The 23,320-nt window shown below is 61.8% G+C and overlaps 1 protein-coding gene across 2 annotated transcripts; it reads right to left on the minus strand.

Moving 5' to 3' along the window:
• Positions 1 to 1,302: 1,302 nt before the first annotated feature.
• On the minus strand, positions 1,303 to 19,298 carry LMNB2 (lamin B2). 2 transcript variants are annotated; one of them, XM_042977683.1, is made up of 12 exons: positions 19,089 to 19,298; positions 11,544 to 11,680; positions 7,045 to 7,201; positions 6,694 to 6,819; positions 4,537 to 4,707; positions 4,303 to 4,428; positions 3,742 to 3,962; positions 3,285 to 3,564; positions 3,084 to 3,191; positions 2,429 to 2,548; positions 2,054 to 2,167; positions 1,303 to 1,401 (listed from the first exon to the last, which is right to left on the minus strand). In XM_042977683.1, exons 1-12 carry the CDS (start codon positions 19,290 to 19,292, stop codon positions 1,360 to 1,362), a joined length of 1,806 nt encoding a protein of 601 aa, XP_042833617.1. In that variant the 5' UTR covers positions 19,293 to 19,298; the 3' UTR covers positions 1,303 to 1,359. The 2 variants fall into 2 exon arrangements, with proteins under 2 accessions (XP_042833617.1, XP_042833616.1); XM_042977682.1 differs by lacking the exons at positions 6,694 to 6,819; positions 7,045 to 7,201; positions 11,544 to 11,680; positions 19,089 to 19,298 and adding an exon at positions 5,788 to 6,114.
• Between the last annotated feature and the right edge of the window lie 4,022 nt (positions 19,299 to 23,320).

Below are 23,320 nucleotides of genomic sequence, written 5' to 3' on the forward strand. Positions count from 1 at the left end.
TAAACGTGCTACCTTTTGGGGGCAGCGTGCCTCCATGGCTCAGTATTTCGTCTTTAAGACTTTGAGCTGCGCTTTCTGAAGGAATTTGTCGTCTGCGGCCTCAGCGTCCACCGAGCTGGCCACCCCCCCCCCCCCCCCCCGCAACTCCACCCCCTCGGGGGACTGTCCCAGTGACCCTGGCTCGAGCCCTGAAGTGGGATCCGGCAATCTGAGCACTGACCAATGTAAAAAAATAAATATCCATTAAAAAAATAACTTCTGTGTATCTATGTGGGAGGGGGTATGAACGGTCAGCGAGTGCAGAGGGGGGGGCCGGGCGAGGTGACCGGGAGCCGCCCTGCAGGAATCGGCCGGCACCGGCACGGCCGTCAGAGAAGGAAGTCGCCCACAGAAGCCGGGACAGCGGGACACGCGAGCACACAGGAGCCGGTGGGGACCCGCACTCAGCCCCGTGCACAAGGCACAGAGTTGGAGAAGGGGGCGGGGGCTCACCCCGAGGCGGCTCTCCTCTCAGAGGCCCGGGAAGCAGCTGTCACACGTGGACACTCGCCGGTGAGGCTATCCCGCCTGTGCCCTTGCCATTCACCTGGTGACAAGTCTCCAAACGGAGCTGTCCCTGTCCCCTAGGTTTCCGGGTCTCCTGCCCCGCTGGTCCCGCAAGCCGAGGAACTCAAGCACAGAAAGCTCCAGAACCCCAGGGCCCGACAGCCAGGAAGGCAGGGGGGCTCACCGCAGAGCCCCCGGCACGTGCATAGACACCCGGCCCGCAGCCGCACACACGCTCCAGCGGAGTCAGAGCAGAGCCTCGTCCACACCACCCGCTCCCAACGCTCTGGTCTCCGTCCAGCCGCCAAAATTCCACAGGGGGGGGGCGCTGGCCCCCCGCCAGGTCACAGCCTGGGCTCCGGATTTGGTTTTTAAAGAGCTCAACCAACAACGAAACTCCCGGGCATTTTTGCTCTCCGCCCACTTAAGGCCCACGGGTTGGTCCCGAGAGGAGAGGCCAGCCCCGCTCTGTCCGAGGGAGAGACAGAGGCAGGGAGGGAGTCGGGCCCCTGCACCCCCGCCAGGCCCTCCAGCCTCCAAACCCCGCCCCCCGCAGCTATTAGGTTCCTCGGCCTCCTCGAACTCAGCCAAATGGTGAAATGCGGCACCAAAAAAAAAAACCAGGTCCAGACAGTGGCGATGAAGGGAGGGTCCGAGGAAGCCCACCGACAGCAGAGATGGCAGAGACCCGCCCCCACGTCCTGGCAGTTTGCTTAAAAATTCTCTAGAAACGTATCAAGGACTAAAGACGGCCAATGATATAAAAATAGTTTTCAGTGGCTCTGGGTAAAGACGCGATGAGGCGAGTTCCGTTCACATGACGCGGCAGCCTCGCGAGGTGGTCCTTGGGTCCCCCTGGAAAGAAAGGCCAGCAGCGTAAGAGGCCGGAGCGTGCCCGCCTGGCTAGGCAGGTAGCCGGTGGCCCCCCACCCCTGCCAGACAGGGGCTGGACCAGGGCCCGCGCCAGCCCAGAGCACTAGCTCCCAGCGAGAAGACAGGGCCAGCAGCTTCAGCCTCAACTGTCCCCGTTCCAGAACCTTCCACGTCTCCCTTCTGAGCTACACAACACAACCGAAATGTGAGACCCCAGTCTTAGGACTTAGAGCTGCTGCGGCAAGGCCCCAGGGCCCTCCAGGAGCCCTTCCCCCCAAACCATCATCTAGGCCCCGCTGTCCCAGGCTGCCGGAGCAGTGGCACAGAGCCCAATCGCTGAGGACCCTCGGGGTTACACCGGTGCCGCCTGGCGGCGCTCGGGGGCCAACACCGCACTCCTGGGGGGCCCCCGGGCCAGAACCCTGAGGCCCTCACGATGGGCAAGAGCCAGCAGGCTGGGATGTCGCCCCCCACCCCCAGCCCCACCATGGCACATCTCTGGCCACAGGCTGTGGGGCCCTCCAGGGGGTGAGGCCCGGACTGTGCCAAGAACCTTAGCGCAGACGCAGCAGCCCGCGGGGCAGCACGGCCCCGGGGACGTGGCGGCCACGCATGCCACCTTGGGGACTTCTACCTGTTGATGGAAGAGATCCTCCTCGCCGAACTCGGCTCCCTCCTCTTCTCCCTCCTCCCCGTTCTCCGTCTCCCGCACCACTGAGGACTGCTTCACGGTTCTCATGGCCACCTCCTGGGCGAGAGAACAGCCGTGGACACTTGACCCCTCGGGCGCCCAGGGCCCGGCCCACAGGTCGGCCGTCAGGCGAGAGTGCTCCGGCCGGGCCTCGGCGCGCCGCAGGACAGCACCCCAAACCCAGGATCGCCCTGCTGGCCCTGTGGCCGAAGCTCCACCCCAGGGCTCCCACAGCGGCCTGCGGTGCGGTCAGGGAGCCTCCGGGAGGAACCCCGAGGCCAGGACAGAAGACGGCCCCCACGGGCCCAGGGCACCCACCTCCCCGTCCGCGTTGACCAGGACGGTCCGGAAGCTGTCGCCTGTGCTCCAGCTGTTCTGGCTCCTCCACACAAGTGTCGAGGGGGGACTGTGGGCCACTCCTGCACCAGCTGCCCACACCTGGGGGACACAGGGGGCCTCCCCATCAACGTTGGCTCTGGTCCCAGTACTCTGTGCCAGCCGCCGGTTCCCTATCACCGCCCCCTGGGTCTGCCGAGGGATGTCCGTTGCCACGACACTGAGGTTCACGGTGGCCGACGGCTCTCATCTCAGCGAACGATGGCCGTGCTGGGATCAGAAGCCCGTCGGCTCCAGGGGTCCACAGCCGTCACTGTTAACATCTCGGCCAATGCCCGCCCGCCAGCCCAGACAACCCGGATCCTTCTCTACCACGGGACCCTGACGTGTCACCAAGGTGCTACAGGGCTCCAGGGAGGGTCCGCTGGCACAGCAGTGGCACACGGGTGACCCGTGACAAGCAACAGCCGTTCTCAGGGCAAAGTCACTCAACCACCGCCCCCCACCCCACCCCACCCCCTCTCCTGCCCCATCCCGGCCCCCGGTCACATTGGTCACCTGGCTAGCTGCCACTGCCACCCCCTGCCCCCCTCCGCAACCCCCCTGCCGGCCCACCTGCCCTTCCGCAGCCACCTACCGTGACGGTCTGGCCGGCGCGCAGCACGTACTTGGGCGTAAACTTGTAGGCAATCTCCTCCCCCTCCAGGACCTGCCTCTTGATCCTCCAGTTACCCAGAGACTGGTCCTGGCAAAGGGGACACGCGGCCTGACGTGACGCACGGCTCGGGGCGGGGAGGAACCCCACGGGGCCCCGCCCCCAGGGATGCGGGCCTCTCACCTTGTCCGAGCTGTTCCTCAGCTGCACAAACCTGCCCTCCAGGTCGACCTCCTCGATGCCCACGCCGCCCGTGGCCGACGCCTGCTGCGCCAGGTGGAAGCCGCTGCCGCCGCCGCCGCCGCCGGAGCCGATGCCGCTCGAGCCCGGCGACTCCTCCGCCTCCAGCCGCTTCCGCTTGCCGCGGCCCGTGCGCCCGGCCGCCGCCACGCTGCTGCCGCTGCTGCTCGACGTGGCCCGCGACACAGTGATCCGCGACGACGGGCTGGGGGTCAGCTTCAGCCTGGGGGACGGAGGGCCGACTAGGGCTCCCAAGGGACCAGACCCGCTCGGCCTCCCCGTCCTCCTCGCCCCTGCCCCGAGAGCCCCCACGCCCTGCGGCTCCGCCTCTCCCCTCCCCCCCGGAGCCCCGCCCCCCGGCCGCAACAGCCTGCCTCGCCCCGCCCCCTCGCCCCCCCACCTCTCCTCCTCGCCCTCCAGGAGCTTGCGGTAGGCGCTGATCTCCATGTCCAGGGCCAGCTTGACATCGAGCAGCTCCTGGTACTCGGCCAGCTGCTGCTGCATCACGTCGCGCATCTCTGTCATCTCCTGTTCCTTGGCATCCAGCATCTTGCGGAACTTGTCCCGCTCGCCGGCCATGGTCTCCTCCAGCTCGCGAATCCGGTCCTCCGCGGCACTGGCCTGGGGAGGAGTCGGGGCGGCCAGGTCAGGGCGGCCTCTGCAGGTCACGGGGAGAAGCCCTCCCGGCTGCGCGCCTCTCTTCCCGCCCTCCCGCACACGCGGCCAGGCTCCTGGGGCGGGCCGGGCACAGACACCCAGCCCCAGGAGCTCCGGTGGCCCGCGGGCCCGACAGCCCCCTCGGCCAGGCCAGGCCGGAAGGAGCGCTGCCTGCATCACCAGCGCCCGTGACTCGCCACTGCATCTACACCCGAAGCCAGAAGCGGGGGTCCCGCAGCAGCGGCGGGGGTCGCCGGGGGGGGGGGGGGGGGGGGGGGGAGGTAGACAGGCCCCGGGGAGTCACCTGCTTCTGGAGGCCGGACAGCTGGTAGCTGAGGGACTCGACCCGCATGCGCGCTTCCTTCAGCTCCTCCCGCGCGGCGCTGGCGGCCTTATCGTTCTGGTCAGAGCTCAGCTTGGCGCTGTCCAGCTGAAGGGACACGGACCGGCAGGTGAGCGGCTGGCGGCGGGCGGCGGGCGCGGCCCCCCCCCCGGCCCCCCCCCCCGCCGCCGCCGCCGCCGCCGCCGCCGCGGGCACCTTGGCCTGGTAGGTCTGCTCCAGCTCCAGCTTGTACAGCCGCACTTGCTCGTCGTGCTGGCCGCGCAGCTCCTCCAGCGCCTGGGCCATCTTGAAGTCGTACTCCTGCTGCCGGCTGCTGTCCACCTCCACCAGGCGGCGCTCGTGCCGCCGCCGCGTCTCCCGCACCTCCTGCCGCACAGCGAGCGTCACCGCTGCGGCGGGCCCGCGGCCCGGGCACCCCTGGCCTCCCGGTCAGCGGCGTCCCCCGCCCGAGAGCCGAGGCCGAGCGAGGGCTCAAAACTGCACAGCGGACCACCGGGGGGGGGGGGGGGGGGGGGGGGGGCGGATCTCCCGGTTGCTTTTGCTCACACTGCGCAGAGGAGACCCAGCCCGAGTGTCCTCCAGCTGACTAGCAGGTAAATACGCGTGTCCACCACCCCCGCCGCCCCACGGACGGACCCCTGAACACACGACGCTCGGAGAGGGAACCAGACACGAGAGGCCACGCGGGGCGGGAGTCCACGGGTGTGAAACGTCCAGAACAGGCTCGTCCGCGGACAGGAAGGGGGCTCGCGGGGGGGGGGGGGGGGTGCTGGGGACCTGGGAGGGAGGGGGGTGACTGCTGATAGGGACGGGGCTTCCTTTTTGGGCTGATGGAATGTTCTGGAGTTAAATACAAAACCCGGTAAATTGTATACTTTAAAAGTTTTAGGGTATGGGAATGCTCCTTTCCTTTTTTCTTTGAGAGAGAGCGCGCGCCCGTGCACGCGCACTCGTGCTGCCTGAGTGGGGGAGGGGCAGAGAGAGAGAGACTCTCAAGCAGCTTCCAGGCTCCAGGCCCAGCAAGGAGCCGGCCCCGGGGGCTCAATCAAGAGTCGGACACTAAACCACTGACGGAGCCACCCAGGCACCCTGGGAGCATTTCAGTAAAGCTGTTGTTAAAAGAATTCCTGACGGGTCGTCTCAGGTACCTGGGGTCTGAGATAGAGACCCGGACCTCGGGACAGCAGAGGACACACGGCAACGCCTGAGGAAGGCAGGGGCCCCAGAGCACAGCTGCCCCAGACACACGGTGGGGTCAAGGGCAGGCAGAAGGAGCTGTTCGCCAGCCTCCGGCTCCAGGAAAGGGGACAGCCTTTCCTCCCGGGAGCTCCCCCCAGCACAGAGAGCTGTCACTTATCACACTGTGCCATCGCTTGTAAGAACAATAGGAATGTTTCTCAAGGAAGCCAATCCTGTTTACAACGAACCCACGAACAGCACACCCACCGTCACGGCGCCCCTCACGGATGCCTGCCTCAGGACACCCCTCCAGGAGCCCTTCTGGGGTGCCCTTCCGGCTCCCCTGGCAGACCCGGGATCCTTCACTGGTGCCGAGGGGCCCCTCACAAGTTCAGGGTCCGTTACAGATCCCCTCGAAGGCTCCAGTGTTCTGGCGGATGCCTTCAGGGGTTCCCTCTCGGGCTGCTCCCCAAGTGCCCTGGCGGCCCTGGCTCTCACGGGGTGCGGCTGGAGTGGGAAACCACTCCTCGGGAGCATGGACATCCTTCCCTCGAGCAGCTCACCCAGGCAGTGAGGGCAGCAGCGAGGGCCCCAGGGTTCCACTCTGGGCTGTGACAGGACAATGGGCTTTGTGAGGACGAGCTGGGAGGGGCCACGGGGTGGGGGGGGGGGGGGGGGACACAGAAACCCCTGCTCTAACCGCCAGGAGCGCTCATTCACTCCCAGGCAGGCCCAGGTTTAAAGGGGGAGGGAGAGACCCAGGAAGCAAGGGAAGCAGATGGGCCCCCCCCCTTCCTTCCCTTCCATGGGGAGGGTCTGCTGTGGATTGAATGGTGGAGCCCCAAGTCCAAAAGAGGAGTCCACATCCTAATCCCTAGAACCTGGGAGCGTGACCTTACCTGGAAAGGGGGGCTTAGCAGATGCGATTAAGAGCCTCAAAATCAGACCATTCTGGATTATCTGGGTGGGCCCTAGACCCAGTGACAAGTGTCTGGGTGAGAGGCAGAGAGGCCGCGTGAAGAAAGGCACAGATGGAGAGGTGCCCGGGGTCCCCCAGGCGGAGAGAGGCAGAAGGACCCTCCCCGGGTCCCGCCCCGCCCCCCAGACTTGTGCCGGGCTGAGGCCCCTGTCCTCAGGCTGTCGCAGGGCCCTAGCGGGCCGGCCGGGCCGCACCTCCTCAAAGACGTTCTTCCGGAAGTCGAGTTCCTCCTGCAGGCTCTGGCAGCGGTTCTCCAGGTCCACGCGCATCAGCGTCTCCTTCTCCAGCTGCTTTTTGGCCACCGCGTGACCGTCCTCCGCCTGGGGGACACAGGACAGCAAGCCAACGTGACCATCTGCCGCACCACGCAGCTTCTCGGGGCACGGGGGATCCCCCCGAAACACACACACACACACTCTGACGGGGCGTCGCCAGGTGGGAAAGCCGCTCACACGCGACAGGAAAGCCAGCGCCTGGGCCCGCAGCACATGCACATGCCCACTGGCACCGGGCCTCCCCCAGACCAGGGCCCCCCGGCAACCCGCCTTCGCCAGCTGGGCCCGCAGCTCCGCCACGTTGCTCTCAAGGCCCCGCTTGTCGCTGAGGGCGGCGGCCAGCTCCGCCTCGCTCCGGTGGAACAGGGACTCCAGATCCTTCACACGGCCCTGGGCCACCGTGAGCTCGCCCTCCCTCTTCTTGGAGCTGAAAGGCAAGAGCGGGACTCAGCCAAGAGCACAGAGCAGGAGGGCAGCTGTGGTGCGGCTACAGGGAGCCCCCCCCCGGCAGCCCAGGAAGCCCCGGGACAAGGTCACCTGGGCCCAAGCAGGCCAGACCCACCCCGGCTCTCGGCACAAACCTGCCCTGAGCCAGGCCAGCAGGGCCCCACTGGCCCACACACATACATACACACACACACACACACACACTCCAAAAACCCCAAGGGAAGAGCTTTAATGTCATTTTTTGGTGATTTCTGGACACTGGACGGCTCGTAGAGGGGAGAACAATGTATTAAAAAGTTAACATATACTGGGGCGCCTGGGTGGCTCAGTCGGTTAAGCATCCGAATCTTGATTTCTGCTCAGGTCCTAATCTCGCGATTTGTGGGTTCAAGCCGTGCGTCGGGCTCTGTGCTGACAGCTCGGAGCCTGCTTAGGATTCTCTCTCCCTTTCTCTCTCTCTGCATATGGTCTCTCTCTCAAAATAGATAAGCTTAAAAATAAAAATAAATTTTTTAAAAAGTTAATGTATAGTTTAAATTTATTAAAGCTGTATATATTGGGGTGCCTGGGTGGCTCAGTCGGTAAGCATCCGACTTCGGCTCAGGTCATGATCTCACGGTTGGTGAGTTCGAGCCCCGCGTCGGGCCCTGTGCTGACGGCTCGGAGCCTGGAGCCTGCTTCGGAGTCTGTCTCTCCCTCTCTCTGCCCCTCCCCCACTTGCAGTCTGCCTCTCTCTCTCAAAAATAAACATTATGAAATTACAATCCCAGCCATTGAAAAGTCCATCTCGCTTGCAAACTTAAGTTATTCAAAGCAGGTTCACCTGGTATCCTAGGAGACCACTTTCCCGATATTGAAGACGACAAACAGATTCTTTAAGGCACAGCTATTACTAGCGTGGGCCCCTGGCCCTTGATTCTCAAAGGAATCCTCAACCTTGGAGTTGAACACATGCCCGCCTCCCCACCAAGGAATCGAGGGAGCCATCCCCATCGAGCAGCACTGCTCACATGGGACACGGTGGGGGCTGGGCGGCATCCCCGCCATTCCCCCCCAGGGAGAAGCACAGGGGACCCCGCATCAGCTCACGTGAGGTGGGGTGGCATAAAGACCAGAGACTTTGGCCGCCAGGCTGCCCGTGTCCCCAAGAGCAGCCCCACGAACGTGGAGCTCTGCCCGGGCATCATATGGCCATTCTCCATGGGGGGGGGGGGGGTCTCAGGGTCCCCACAGCCACACAGTCCTGGCTCTCCAGGGGCTGCAAAGCCTGAGCCCCTAGAGCGGTTTTGCAGGAGTCTGGCGGGGAAACAAGTCACTCATTTCACAACCATTACCGACAGCCCGCTTTGTGGAGGACACCCTCCTGCCAGAGAGCCATCTGGGAACACCCTTGCTCCCACGGTGCAGAACTTTCTCGTGGGAAACACGCCGCCTGCCAGACGTAAGTCTGCATCAGAAGGGCAGATGAAGCAGGGAGGGGAGACGCGGGGCGAGCAGAGCGAGGTGGGAATTGTACTTTTAAGTCCCGCCAGCCGTGCCGGGGGGGGGGGGGGGGGGGGGGAAGGGGGCGGCCCGGGAAACAGACCTGCATGAGGGCAGCAGTGGGAGGAGCCAGATCTGTTATTTCCAGGAGAAGAGCGTTCAGGCAGAGGAAGCAGAAGTGCAAAGGCCCTGGGGTGAGGCGTGCCCGGCAAGTTTGAAATCGGCAACGAAGCCAGGGGGACTGGGACAGAGGCGTCAGGTAACACGGAAAACTTCTGAACAACTTTATCTAGTGCTCGGTACCCTGCACAACTACACAGAACGGTCCAGAAAGCGGGGGCACTGGGGCTTATGCTGGCTTTCGTCTCACTGGCCGCGTCTCACCAGCTTCGAGGCGCTAAGGCAGATCGCTCACCTGCCTGACAGGAAGTCCTGGGAGGTTAAGTGGGAGAATGTGGCTCCTCACGGGGCTGTGGTGACAAGTGGTTCGGGAGGAGAAAGACACCAGAGCTAAATGGCCGCCCTGGTCTGCAAGGGCTCCTGCGCGGACGAGAGGAAGTGAGGAGACTGCGCGAAGCCCCGGAGGTCAGGGGCCAAAGAGGCGTCCACGGGCCCGCGAGCACAGGAAGGCTTCCTTCTGGAGTAGGGGCCTTACGGGCAAGTTCCGGCCCAGACACTTAGCAGCGTTCGCCATTCTTCTTGTCCTATCTGCCCCCACCCCCACCCCGCAGCTGTCACCCGCGGAGGCGGTCACAGAACAATGGGGCTGGCAGTGCACAGCCCGGGCACCACTGGTGAAGCAGCCCAGACGTGGGGACATCCCAGCAGCCAGGACAGAGCCCCGGCACAGGGGCATCTCATGACTCGGGGGACGTCCGCGAGGGACGCCCCCCCCCATTGCCCTCAGGCGTCGCCCGTTTGTGGAGGTGCCTGCGGCCACACAGAAAAGACCCGTGGGACAGAAACGTGGCAGGCCCACCGAGGCGACTCTGGGCAAAGGCTGGGGCCACGTGTGCTGCTTCTCTTCAAACTATCTTGCATTTTCCACTTTCTTGACAGCGAGCATCTGTGACCGACAGTGGGGAAAAAAACCAAGACTTCTGGCCCAGACAAGGAGCGTCTGGAGAGTTCCGGACTCCGCACCGACACGAGAGAGAGAGAGGGGCTGGGGTCCGGGTGGTGCTGACTCTGGAATCCCCTCAGTCTTCTCCAAGATCACTTTTTAATGAAAAAAACCGACCAAACGGATGGCCTACACAGTCTACGTGGCCTTTTACAAAAGCAGGACTTGCCTTTGTTCCTTGGCCAAAGACCGGGTGACCGCGCAGCGTGGGCCCGGGTCTGGGCTCTCTGTTCTGCTCCAGCGGATCTAGTCCACCGAGGAACCACAGGTGCCCATCACTCAGCGACAGAAGCCAGGCTGAGGGGGCCACACGCACAGTGTGGTTCCGAGTCTAGGACATTCTGGAAAAGGCAGAACCATGGAGGCAGTGAAGGGAGGAGGGAGGGAGAAAGGGAGGGAGGGACGGATAGAGCACGAGACTTTGAGGGCCAGTGGGACTACGATGGTATAGGGGCGGATACGTTCTCACGATGCGTGTCTGCAAACTCACGGGGGAACCCCCGCGACAGTGAGCCCTAACGTCAGCTGTGGGCTTCAGTTAACGATAACGTATTGGTGTTGCCTCGTCCGTTACAACAGCCTAGCACGCTCATTAATGTAAGGTGAAAAAGGTGTTTATAGCAGGGAAACCGGAGGGGGGATTTTGGAAACTCTGTACCATCCACTCATTTTCCTATAAACGTAAAACTGCCTTAAAAAAAACCCCAAAACTCTATTTAAAAAATAGGAAGGAAAAATTCCCGCAAATGCAACGGTGACTCGGGTGGCGGCTGGGGCTGTGGGCAGGGACACAGGCACCGGGCCTCGGTCCCGGTGACCACCAAGCCGAGGGACCCTGGATAAGCCCGGCCCCTGCCACAGTCTGCCCGTCCGGACTGGAGACCGTGACGGTCGGGCCCTGGCGGGTGTGAGGCTTACAGCGGGTCACATCTGACTGCCTGCTGTGGCGCACGGTGTCCCCGATCAAGTACTCCGTCCTGCTGCTGTCCACACCCGCACAACTTGGTTCTGCTCGTTTCCCGTGCGGCCCTTTCACTCAAAAGTGGCCAGAGTGTGTGCTTTTGAAGAGAAAAGCCCACAGCCTGAAGGCTGCCTACCCCCACGCGGCCCGTATGGTGGCTAAGGTGCTCCAGTGGGGGGACGGAAGCGGACCGCGGTTTCCCGGGGCGGGCACCCGACAGGTGCCGTGGAGGACGAGGGCCGCTGCGCGCACGTGAGGTGGGCGGCAAGGTCCCTGGGGACCCGTGACACAACAGTGGTTCCCAAGTCCAGGGCGGAGAAGGGAGGCTGGGCTCTGGCCCGTCCTTCCCCCCTGGGAGCACAGGGGCCCCGTGCTGACAGCTCCCTACAGACTCCGCTTCAGGAGAGCTGCTCGGGTTTGAAATCTGCCTGGGGAAGGGGCGCCTGGGGGGCTCAGTCGGATGGGCGTCTGACTCTTGCCGTCGCTCAGATCATGATCTCACAGTCGGTGAGATCGAGCCCTGCATCGAGCTCTGTGCTGACAGTGCGGAGCCTGTCTGGGATTCTCTCTCTCCCCCTCTCTCTGCTCCTCCCACCCTCTCAAAATAAATAAACTTCTGAAAAGAAAAAAAAAAAAAAAGGAATCTCCACTGGGCTGCGTGATGCTGGGAAGGGGCGTCGGGAGGCCGAGGCCACAGAGCTCGGTCCCGGGGACGCAGCCCAGAACGAGGGTGGCAAATGCCAGCCACACACCTACCTTTTGTTGGTCTCTTCCAGCTCGGCCTTCACCTTCCCCAGCTCGATCTGCAGCCGGGCCCGCTCTCGGGCCGTCTCGTCCAGCACCCTGCGGGCGTCGGCCAGCTCCGACTCGTACAGCGTCTTGAGGCCGCTCACCTGAGGGGGTTCGGCAAGGCCCAGGTCAAAGAGAAGCCTCTTCCCCACCGCGCAGGCTCCCCACCCCCCCCACCCCCCCCACCCCCGGGCCAGACGGAGCTCGTAGGGACAGCGGAGGCTTCCGCACCCAGTTCGGCCCCGCTAGCCCGGGGCCGCCCCAGCCGGTCCCACCCGCCCTTGTGGCCCGTCCCCTGCCCAGGTCACCCACCAGCTGGGCACACGGCTCACTTCTCGTGGCCTTCTTGCCCCCAGCCTCCCCCATGTCTACATGCCCAGGACCACGCACATGTGTTCACAGATATCTGGAACCCAACAGGACAGTGAGGTATCCCCTCCACCCTCTAGGACGGCTGGAGTCGAAAAGACAAAGGACAACAAATGCTGGCAACACAGAGAAATGGGGCCCTCCATGCACGGCAGGGGGAATGCAAAGTCGGGCAGCCGCTGCAGAAGACCGCGGGGCGCCCCTTGGACGGGTTAGCAGACTCACCTGTAACCCGCCAATTCCATGGCTGAGTATCTGTCTGCCCAGAAGCAGTAACACACGCGTCTACACAAACCCGGGTGCGTGTTCACAGCAGCACGATTCACAATAGCCACAGAGCGGACACGGCCCACAGGGCCATCCGTGGACGAACACACACGGCACCCCACCCATTCACTCGGCCGCCAGCAGGAGCGAGGCGCCCACCCCCGCCGCCCCGCGGATGGACCCCGAACACACGACGCTCAGGGAGGGAACCGGACACGAGAGGCCACACGGGGTGTGAGTCCACGTGTGTGAAACGTCCAGAACGGGCTCCTCCACGGACAGGAGGGAGGCCCGTGGGGGCTAGGAGCTGGGGGTGATGGGGTTCCCTCTGGGGAGATGGAATGTTCTGGAATTGGACGGAGGTGAAGGCTGCACCACTCTGAAAGTGCTAAAAGCACGGAGGTGTAGGGGCGCCTGGGTGGCGCAGTCGGTTAAGCGTCCGACTTCAGCCAGGTCACGATCTCGCGGTCCGTGAGTTCGAGCCCCGTGTCAGGCTCTGGGCTGATGGCTCGGAGCCTGGAGCCTGCTTCCGATTCTGTGTCTCCCTCTCTCTCTGCCCCTCCCCCGTTCATGCTCTGTCTCTCTCTGTCCCAAAAATAAATAAAAAACGTTGAAAAAAAAAATTAAAAAAAAAAAAAAAAAAGCACGGAGGTGTAGAGTGTGACGGGTGAGCCGTGGGAGACGGGAATTCCAGCTCAGTAAAGCGGCTGAAGACGGGGCCGCAGGACGACAAGCACAGCCATAGCTGTGGAGCTAGAAGGTGGCCGCGCGGGTGTGTGTCCGGGGCGCGGCTGGGACCCCACCCGTCCACAGGAAAGGCCCCTGAGCAGAGGGGCCGTGGAACCTGCCATGTGCTAGGGTCATGACCCTCCCGGCTCGCCAGAGGCCAAGGAGCCCCCAGGAGGTGGCGCTTTTCAGAAACGATGGTTTGTTTGTCTTTTTTAAGTTTTTTTCAAGTTTTATTTAAGTAATCTCTACGCCCAACATGGGGCTGGAACGCACAACCTGGAGACCAAGAGTTGTATGCTCCACCGACGGAGCCAGCCAGGCGCCCCAAGAGCTGGGGTTCTAACATCCAGTCTGAGACCCCACGCACCACCCCCACTGGCCCGGGCACCCTGTGCCTCAATCCGGCAGCTCCCAGGCATCTCATCCCACAGGTAAGACGGGATCCGGGCTCCCAGGCCCACTTCCCAGACAGGGAGCGGCGAGCTGTGGTCTCCTGACCTGCCAGGGGCAGGGCCGGTCTGCCGGGCGCAACTCCAAGGTCAGGACACACGATAGGGGGAGTGGAGACAAAGCCAGCTTCTCCCTCCTGCACCCCCGGCAGCAAGGGCCCTCCCTCCCACAAAGGTGGTCACCTCTGGCCACACCCGACGTCTCCAACTCTGGGAACCGGCTTCTGGAATAAACCTCAGTTCACAAAGTGACCGGCTCCTCTCTCCACAGGTAGATGGGCACCTGGGTTTACGTGTGTGTCTCTGCTCGTCTCCTGCCAGCTCACCTTCTAGAACTCTCCTGAGCCGGAGGGAGGGGCACCCGCAGGGCATACCCCTGCTGCCCCAGCCTGGGGCCCTTTCCCTCACACCCTCCCCTCACCAGGCAGGGGGTCCTGGGACGAACAGTGACCAACACAACGGTCACTAAGGCGACCTCAGTACGGAGCCTGGTCAGGGCACAGGGCAGGAGAAGCCAGCGACTATGACACCGTATTTAAGTTTTCGATATTTCATTCACAGCGAGATTTTTGTACTAGTTAAAAAAAAATTTTTTTTGGAGTAAACTCTACCCCCAACGTGGGTCTCGAACTCACGACTCCAAGATCAGGAGACACGTGCTCCACCGAGTGAGCCAGCCAGGCGTCCTACACGTTTTAGTTTTTTATTTATTTATTTTTTTTTTTAATTTTTTTTTCAACGTTTTTTATTTATTTTTGGGACAGAGAGAGACAGAGCATGAACGGGGGAGGGGCAGAGAGAGAGGGAGACACAGAATCGGAAACAGGCTCCAGGCTCCGAGCCATCAGCCCAGAGCCTGACGCGGGGCTCGAACTCACGGACCGCAAGATCGTGACCTGGCTGAAGTCGGACGCTTAACCGACTGCGCCACCCAGGCGCCCCACGTTTTAGTTTTTTAAAGAGTCCGTGAAAATATTACTTGTCGCACTGCCCCAGCCTGACCACGAGGAAACAGGAGGCAAACCCCACTAGACAGACGTCTTACGAATTCCTGACCGGCACTCCTCACGGCGGCCCAGGGCATGCACACGAGGGAAGTCTCAGAAACCGTCTCGGTCCAGAGGGGCCCGAGGAGACAGGACGCCTGGATGCCATGGGGGGTCCCCAGGGGTCCTGGGGCAGAGGGGTCAGGGGAAACTGAGGACCCACAAATAGAGTATGGGTGTTAGTCAACGAGGTCGACGTGACGTCAATACTGGTGACATCGCGGTGACAAACACTAATGCGAGGAATCAGCAGGGGAACGGGGCTAGGCTCTGTGGGAACCCCGCGCTAGCCTTGCCATTTTTCTGTACACCTAAAACATCAGGTTGAGTCAGTAAAAATATACCCTATCGCTTGCCTTCACGACTGAGATTTTTGGCACCCCCCTGGATTCTGTGCCCGAAGCGTCACGACCACCTCAAGTGTCCTGTTTAAAGTACCAAGTTCTGGGGCGCCCGGCTGGCTCCGTCAGTAGAGCACTCGGCTCTCGATCTCAGGGTGGTGAGTTCGAGCCCCACGGTTACAGAGATTACTTAAAAAAACAAAAAGAAATGGGGTGCCTGGGTGGCTCGGTCGGTTAAGCGTCCGACTTCGGCTCAGGTTATGATCTCACGGTCCGTGAGTTCGAGCCCCGTGTCGGGCTCTGTGCTGACCGCTCAGGGCCTGGAGCCTGTTTCAGATTCTGTGTCTCCCTCTCTCTCTGCCCCTCCCCTGTTCATGCTCTGTCTCTCTCGGTCTCAAAAATAAATAAACGTTTAAAAAAAAAAAATTAAAAAAAAAAACAAAACAAAACAAAAAGAAAAACAAAAGCACAACACCAAGCTCTTGCAGTGACTCAGGTCCCTGCGTGTGTCCGCGTGCGGCTGGTGTCCCTTTGGTCTCGACAAGGCACTTATCTACAGCCAGGTCTGCAAACTCGGGCCCACGCGCCAATTTCCACCACGCCGCCTGTCTTCGTCCAGCCTGCAAGCCCCGAATAGTTTTTGCATCTTTAAGTGGCCGAGGGGGGAAAAAAAAAAAAAAAAAAAGAAAAGAGAGATTTTGCGACACAGGGAGGGAAATTCCAGGAATTCTGATTTGAGCGTGTACAAATGAGGCTTTATGGCACGCGGCCCGCTCCTTCACACGGTGTCTGGGGCAGCTCTCCACTGCAGCCTCGGAGTCGAGCAGCCCCGACGGAGACTTCCAGCCCACAGAGCTAAAACGCGGACCCGGCTCCACAGCAGCGGGCAACCTGGAAACTTCTTTAGGGGACAAGCGCGCAGACTTCTTTTTCTCAGACCACTAACGGGTGCTCCCCGGGCAGGCCCTGCTTCCCTGCACCTGTGAGGCACTGCGGGCACAGCAACCGGAGACCGACGGCTGGGCCTATTGTTCCGTCTTTCATGGCATTCTGCAAGTGCCAGGAGTGAGCAAATGTGCTCACATGTGTTGGGCAGAGAGGGGGTGTGGGGGGGGGGGCGCACGTAACCCGAGGTGGCCTTTTCCTGTCCCTGTGTCTCTTCCCGGCTGAGAACCACAGTCCCACAACCCCCTAATGCAGGCAGCCCCAAGTGCTACTCTCCCACCCAGCTCGCCCTGCCCAGCCCCTGCTCCCTGGGTCCACCTGAGGGAGTCCCGCCCCCCCCCCCCCCAGGAGGAACAGGACACCTGGGCAGGGAAGGGAAAAGAAACTGAAGGCTGGAGGAACCTAACACCCGATGGGGAGGCTCCTTGGAGAACTGCCCCTCCCTCCCGGGGCCCCTTCCCTCCCGCCCGCACCCAGATCTCTCTCCAACAGAATCCGGCCCGCCCCAGCCTTTCCAGAAACCTTCTAGTGATCCGAGCACATGGCTATTGAGCAGTGCACTGCCCACCCCACGTGTGAGAGCGAGCCTGCAGGCAGGACTCAAAAGGGGTGAAGCTGTGGTTTTCCACTGTCTGGATTTTATGACAAGCGTGTGACACGCTCCGAACAGTTCAAAGGCATCTTCAAGCGGTTTCTCCTCTTGGCATTGGGGCGGGATCATCCTCTGGGGCAAGGCCATCCCGGGCACTGTGGGGGCTGAGCACACCCCTCTCCCCAGCCACCCGATGCCAGGAGCACCCCCAGCGTGATGACCACTAGCGGCGTCCCCAGACAGCATTCTGTGTCGGGCAGTCTCCATCCAGGTGCGAAGCTTCCGCGCAGGTAAAATAAACACTGCTTGGCCCATGGGCCTCCCACCCGAGCCACCTCTCCAGCCCCCTCTGCTTCTGCCCAACTCGGCGGTCAAGCCTGGGCCCCACTGTAGCCCGAGGCCATTTCCAGGTCACTCCCTCTGAAGGGCCCATGTGACCACCTTCCCCATCCCTCTGCAGGTCACCAGCTCCCTCCACTGCCCAGTTAAGAGGGGCGTTTATCCCCCATTTATCCTGGGAGCCCACCCCTCACCCCTGGAGCCTGTGCACAGCCCTCAAGGTCACGGTGGGGCAGGCTTATCGCCCGAAGCACCACTCCCCTTGTTCCCAGGAGCAAGCCTCACCCCTCAAAAGTAAGTAACGCCACTGCCCAGACAGACAGACAGACAGGGCCCGGATACAGCTCCCTGGCCCCACCTGTGTGCACTCCAGGGACAACACCCACTTCCGCTCCGCCCACCAGGCTCATGGCCCCCAGAGGTCTGTTCGCCATTTACTCTGTCGGTGGGACAACCGAGGCCAGGGGAAAGACCAGAAGCCAGGTCCCGTGGCGTCCTGACCAACTGCAGGTGGGAGCTGGAGGTCCACATCCTGAGGACACAAGCACTGCTGAGGCAGGTGGCCACGCTTGGGACCGGACAATTCCAGCCCCGCGGCATAAATGACCTGCCCCCTGGTCACACAGACTCAAAGCAGTTTGGATCTGGGTTTGAATCCAGTTCCGAGCAACACACAACACCACCCCCCGCCAAGGACACTTCTTCCTCCCCGTCACCCAAGCCGCTTTCTGAGCCACTAAGGCCACGATTACACAGGGGCAACGAAGCCACAGGGCACTTCCCCTGAGCGCCTGCCCTTTATTCCACGAAGCCAATACCAACTCCCAGGGCGCACCAGCTGCACAAAAGGTGGGTATTGATATTTCCACTTTACAGAAGAGGAACTGAGACCCAGAGAGGGTAAGTGACTTGCCCAGGGTCACACGAAGGGTAAGTAAGTGGCTCCCAGAAATGACCCCCTAGCTGCTGTCCTCCCCCAACTCTGTCACATGGTCCACTGTCAGGCTAGGGACGCTGTGGCTTCAGGACCTGGCTCTCCTAGCGGCCCTCAGGGGGGACCGCAAGGTGAGCACCCCTGTCACCCCAACCCATACTCAGAGGACCCCTACGTGGGTTTCAGGGGGCCAGCTAAACGAGAAAAGAGCCTGGGGCCAATGAGGGTTGGGGGATAGTTGGGTGGGAGCCGCAGTCCCCACCAAGAACCCACCCAGGACCCCCAGACATCTGGCTCTCACATCCCCTTAGGGGGAGGGTTTACCCAGCCCCTCAGTCTGTGAAACCCTGGGGCCCACCTGGAACCCAAAACTTCCTAGTGGGTCCCCAAGGCCAGCTGTCTCCCCATCCCCTCTCATCCACTCAGCGGTGGAGCCTACCAGGCTCCAGCCCATCAGCAAACAGGGCTCCCCAGGGCCCAACTGAGGACCTCTCAAATTTCCCACCCCCCCCCCAGGACGCCCTCCCACCCCAGGTGCGGGTAGGAGACGAAGCCTACAGCCTAACCACCTCCCCAGTCCCTGAACTCCCCAGAGCTCATCACAGGACTTCTGCAGAGTTCTACCGAGAAAAGACCACGTGACTCGCCCCAGGGACCCCACCCGCACCCATGAGACCCTCCACCCCTCCTCAGGGCCCCATCGGACAGCCTGAACTCCCAGTCTCCTCAGAGACCAGAGAACCCCACCAAATTTTCTCCCAAGACACCAGAACAGACTAACGCATCCCCACAACTCTCTTAGGGGCGTGGCTTACTCTGGCTCACACCCTCTCAGTCAGGGGATCCCCAGATCTTCTCCGATCACTCAGCGCTCGGGGCTGTCCCATATCCACCAGTCGTACAGAGGACCCCGAGATGCCCTAGGGGTCCCTCAGAGCACGGTCTGCCCCAGACTGCACCCCTCACTTAGGAGACACCCGAAACCCCCTGCGGGCGCTTTGGCGGACGGGGCCCGCCCCAGTATGCAACACCCGCTCACAGGTCCCCCCAAAATTCCCTGGGAGCCCTCGGTGGGCGGGGCCTGTCCCAGGATGCACGCCTTGCTCACGGGTCCCCCGAAAGATCTGAGGATCCCCCTCGGTGGGCGGGGCCTGCTCCAGTGTGCACCCCTTGCTCACAGGTCCCCCGAAAAACCCGAGAATCCCCCTCGGTGTGCGGGGCCTGCCCCAGTGTGCACCCCTCGCTCACAGGTTCCCCGAGAAACCCCTGAGGACCCCTCGGTGGTCAGGGCCCACCTGGCCTCCAAACCTCACTCGCGGGGATCCCCGAAGCCCCCCAGGTACCCTCGGAGGCAGATGCCCACCCCAGCGTGCGACCCTAGGGGTCCCCCCGAAGCCCCGGGGAACCCCCCCCCCCGGTGGGCGGGGCCTGCCCAGTGTCACTCCCGCGCAGGAGAACCCCCCGGAACCCTCGGAGGCCGGGGCCCCCGCTCCGCGCCCACCTCGCGCGTGGTCACCTCCTCCCTCTCGGAGATCTTGAGCAGGAGCCGGTCGTTCTCGAGCTCGAGCGCGCGGACGCGGTCGATGTAGTGCGCCAGGCGGTCATTGAGCTCGCGCAGCTCCTCCTTCTCCTGCAGCCGCGACAAGCGCGTGGGCGACAGCGGCGTGGCGGGTCCGCCCGCGCGGCCGGGCAGCGGCGTGCCCATGGCGGCGGCGGCGGCGGCGGCGGCAGCGGCGGCGGCGGCGGCGACGGCTCGGGGCCCGCGCGGCTCGGAACGGCGGCCGCGGCTCGGCGGGCTCATTCAATCCGCGCCGCCGACCAAGATGGCGCCCGGCGCCCGCCGCCGCGGAGTAGCCTGGGACTTGTAGTCCGTCGGGGCTTCGCGGGGCACGCCGGGAGCTGTAGTTTCCTGCGCGGGCTAGGCCGGCCCGCCTCCCGCTCGGGTTCCCGCTCCGTCCTTGGCTGTCCATAAACCATAATCCGTTAGCCAAGCCGCCAGCCCCGAAACTCCCAGCTCGACACCGAGAGACACCGGCTTTCCCGCCAATGCCCAGTTTCCACACTTGCATAGCCTACCTACTTCTTTGGAGTCCTATTAAAATGAAAGGTGAAGGAACCTGAAAAATATGCTCAGTGATGTCACTTACCTGTACAATTAAAATAAAATGAAATAATAAAATAAAAATAAAATAAAATAACAGCTCACAGGGATGCCTGGCCTGCTCACTCGGTGGAGTCTGCGACTCTTGATCTCAGGGTCGTGAGTTCGAGTTCCACTTTGGGTGTGGAGATTACTTAAAAAAAAAAAAATAGTACATTAACTTAAAAAAAGTAACTGAGCTCATAGATACAGAGAACAAGTTGGGGGTGGTTGCAGTGGAGAGGTGGGAGGTGAGCAAAGTAGGTGAACGTGGTCAAAAGGCACAAATTTCACGTTATAAGATGAATAAGTTCTGGGGATGTAACGTACAGCATGGTGACTGTAGTTAATAACACTCTATTGCATATTTGAAGTTGCTAAGTGTTCACCACAAGAAAAAAAAATTGTAACTATGTACGTCGATGGTTGCTAACTAGACCCACTGAGGTCATTTCAACAATGCACACAAAGATCAAATCATTAGGTTGTACACCTGAAACTAATACAATGTAATATGTCGATTACATCTCAATATTACACACACGCACACACACCCCTCCGGGAAAGAAGCCAGGCACAAAAGGCCACACAGTCTATGATTCCACTTGTATAAAATGTCCCTAAGAGGGGCCTCTATAGAGCAGGGTCTTGGAGCCTGGACATTTGGCCGCATCCTGCTCTGTGGGGGTGGGACGTGGAGGAACATCTCCGGGCTCCCCACCGCTCCCCTTGAAGCCAGAAGCACCACTGCCTCACTCCAGTCACTAAGACCAAAATGTCTACACATTTCCACGTGTCACCTCCGAGGCAAAATCACCCCCAGTTAGGATCACTTCCTTCCCCGTACCCTGGACCTTGCCAGGTGCTCTTTCTGCCTGGAGAACCCCTCCTTCCCATTCGTCCCACCTTGGGGACTGTGGCTTAAACAGCTTCCTTCAGGGAGCCTGGCCAGTGGCACATTGAGAATGTGCCTTCCAGCCTTCTGAGGAGGCCAGGAGGTCTCCCCTGCGTGCTCACCTGTCTTGAACACCCAGGCAGGAGCAGGTCCCTAGCTACACTGTCACTCTACTGTCTTCTCAAACGTTACCTTGTGCTTTAAACCTGATATTGTCGTCTGCACCTGCTAACGGTGGGCCATCAAATACAAAAGACAGTTGGTAGAATGCGAGGGCATTTAAAGCAGAGGGAAAGTAGGTGATACTCCAGGCGGCAGGGCCAGAGGGGAAGGAAAGGACTGAAGTTTGAGGGTGGCATGGGGTCACCTTTCCAGCGCTCCACCCCCAGACTGAGCTGCCACCCCCTCCTCATCAAAGCAACTGGACCAGCGCCCAGAGCCACAGGTCAGCGACCTGACCCCCAGCGCCTGCAACTCAGGGCCCCGCAGGGTCCGGCGCACCGTGAACCGCTGTCACCCCTCCTGACGCGGGGATGTCCCATCCGCCTCCTGGTCTCTTCCAGGCCAGGGTGCCATTGCCCTGCTGGCTGTCGGGCTGGCCTGGCCTCAGCCTTCCCGTCTGTGAAACGGGGTCGGGTCCCTGCCACACGCCCTGACCTCTCAGCGCTGGGCGGGGCTCGGGGTGCGGAGCACCCCCCGACGCGGGACCCCCGGGGGCTGGACTCCAAGTCCCAGAAAGCCCTGCGCTCCCCGTGGGTGGGGCCCGGGACGTCCCCCCCTCCCCGCGCGGTTGGAGAGGCTTCGGCAGTTTTCAAATTTTGGCGCTGGGCGGGCGGGGCGGCGACAGCTGCGGCCGCCCCCCGCCCCCTCCGCAGGCTGCGCTCCGGACCCCTGGCCCGCACGGGACAGTAAGGCACGGGACCCCCTAGCAGGGGCGACGCGGAGGCGGGACTCGAACCCAGGAGCGCACGCAGAGAGCGCTCGGCTGTCTGCCTTGGAGGCAGGGGGTCCGGGTAGGGGTGGGAGGGGCCGAGCCCGGGACCGCCCAGCGCGCCCACCCCTTCCCCAGTCGTCCCCTCCGCGCCCGGGGCTTCGCGCTCCGTTTGGCGCCTGATTTTTCAAAACCTCGGTCCAACGGACGCCGCTGGCTGCGGGCCCGGCTCGCGAGCCTGGATCCTGGGTTCCGGGGCCTGGCGGGGAGTGCAGATTCTGAAGCCCAGACCCCAGAGCCTGCAGGCTGACCCTGGAATACAGAGGCAGAATTCGGGAGGCTGGAGGGCTGCAGACGGGTGACCCCAGATGGAATCTGGGTGCAGGCTGCCGTTCCTCACAGGCGCGGAATGCGCTGGAGACTCACTGAGCTTCTCCCCTGTGCCGGGCACGGGGGCTGCATCGGGGACCCAGACAAGGATCCCGGCTCTGGGGCAGCTGACCCGGGCGGAGCTGGAAGACGGGGCCTGCGGGGGAACACAGCAGGGTGAAGGGGCTTGGGAGCATGTGGATAGGGGGTTGCATTTATTTTTAAGTTTATTTATTTATTTTGAGAGAGCGGGGGAGGGTCAGAGAGACCCCCAAGCAGGCCCCTCCACGTCATGCGGAGCCTGATGTGGGGCTCGATCCCATGTGGGGCTCGATCCCAGGAACCTCAGATCATGACCTGAGCCGAAATCCAGAGCTGGAGGCTTAACCCACTGTGCCCCCCAGGCACCCCAGGGGGGTTGCATTTTTAAGTAGGGGGGAGCGCTCCTTAAAGGCTGGGCCTCGTGCTAGCGAAGCTGACGTTTGAGCAAGGACTCAGAGAGAAGGAGGGGATCCACCCTGTCAACTGTGGGGAGAAAGCCTTCCACGGACAGGGACGCCCCAGCGCTGCTTCTGGGCATGGAGGGGTGTTCTCACCCAAACTAGTAGCCCGAGGACAGATTTGGGGATAAAGAGCCCCCCAGGTGCCCTGGGAAAAAGAGTACTTTAAAATCCAACTTCTTCAGGGCGCCTGGGGGGCTCAGTCAGTTAAGCATCCAACTTCAGCCCAGGGCAGGGTCTCGTGGCTTGTGGGTTTGAGCCCCGCGTGAGGCTCTGCGCTGACAGCACGGAGCCTGCTTGGGACTCTCTCTCTGCCCCTCCCCTGCTGCATCCTTGTGCTCTCCCTCTCTCTCAAAATACATTAAAAAAATAAAATTTAAAAATAAAATAAAATCAAGCTTTGTTGAAGCGTTAGTGCAGCCATCTTTTTGTTTGACTTTACACTTTTAAGCAAATATAGGATATGATGCTAGTGTATTAGTTATCTATCACCGTGTAACAAATAGCCCTAAATGTAGTGGCTTAAAGCAACTCCCATTTTTCTCTCAGTTTCCGTGGCTCAAGAATCTGGGTGGGGCTTAGCTGCACATCTGGCCAAGGCTTCACAAAAGTTCACTTCAAGTTCACTCACTTTTTTTTTTTAATGTTTATTTTTGAGATAGAGACAGCATGAGCTGGGGAGGGGCAGAGAGGGAGGGAGACACAGAATCCGAAGCAGGCTCCAGGCTCCGAGCTGTCGGCACAGAGCCCAACGCGGGGCTCCAACCCACAAGCCGTGAGATCATGACCTGAGCCGAAGTTGGACACTCAGCCGACTGAACCACCCAGGTGCCGCCTTCACACTGTTGATGGAAGGGTTCAAGTCCTTGCAGGCAGTTGGGCTGAGGGTCTCAGGTTC

The sequence above is a fragment of the Panthera tigris genome, chromosome A2 (assembly GCF_018350195.1).
Source record: "Panthera tigris isolate Pti1 chromosome A2, P.tigris_Pti1_mat1.1, whole genome shotgun sequence".
Classification (NCBI taxonomy): Eukaryota; Metazoa; Chordata; class Mammalia; order Carnivora; family Felidae; genus Panthera; species Panthera tigris.

Excerpts from the sequence above, each read along its gene's own strand:
- LMNB2 (XM_042977683.1), bottom strand. The coding sequence starts at position 19,292 with ATGGGCACGCCGCTGCCCGGCCGCGCGGGCGGACCCGCCACGCCGCTG. Across the intron at positions 7,202-11,543 it reads CTGGAAGAGACCAACAAAAG|CTCCAAGAAGAGGGAGGGCG; the intron begins GTAGGTGTGTGG and ends CTTGCCTTTCAG. Across the intron at positions 1,402-2,053 it reads AGGATCTCTTCCATCAACAG|GGGGACCCAAGGACCACCTC; the intron begins GTAGAAGTCCCC and ends CTTTCTTTCCAG.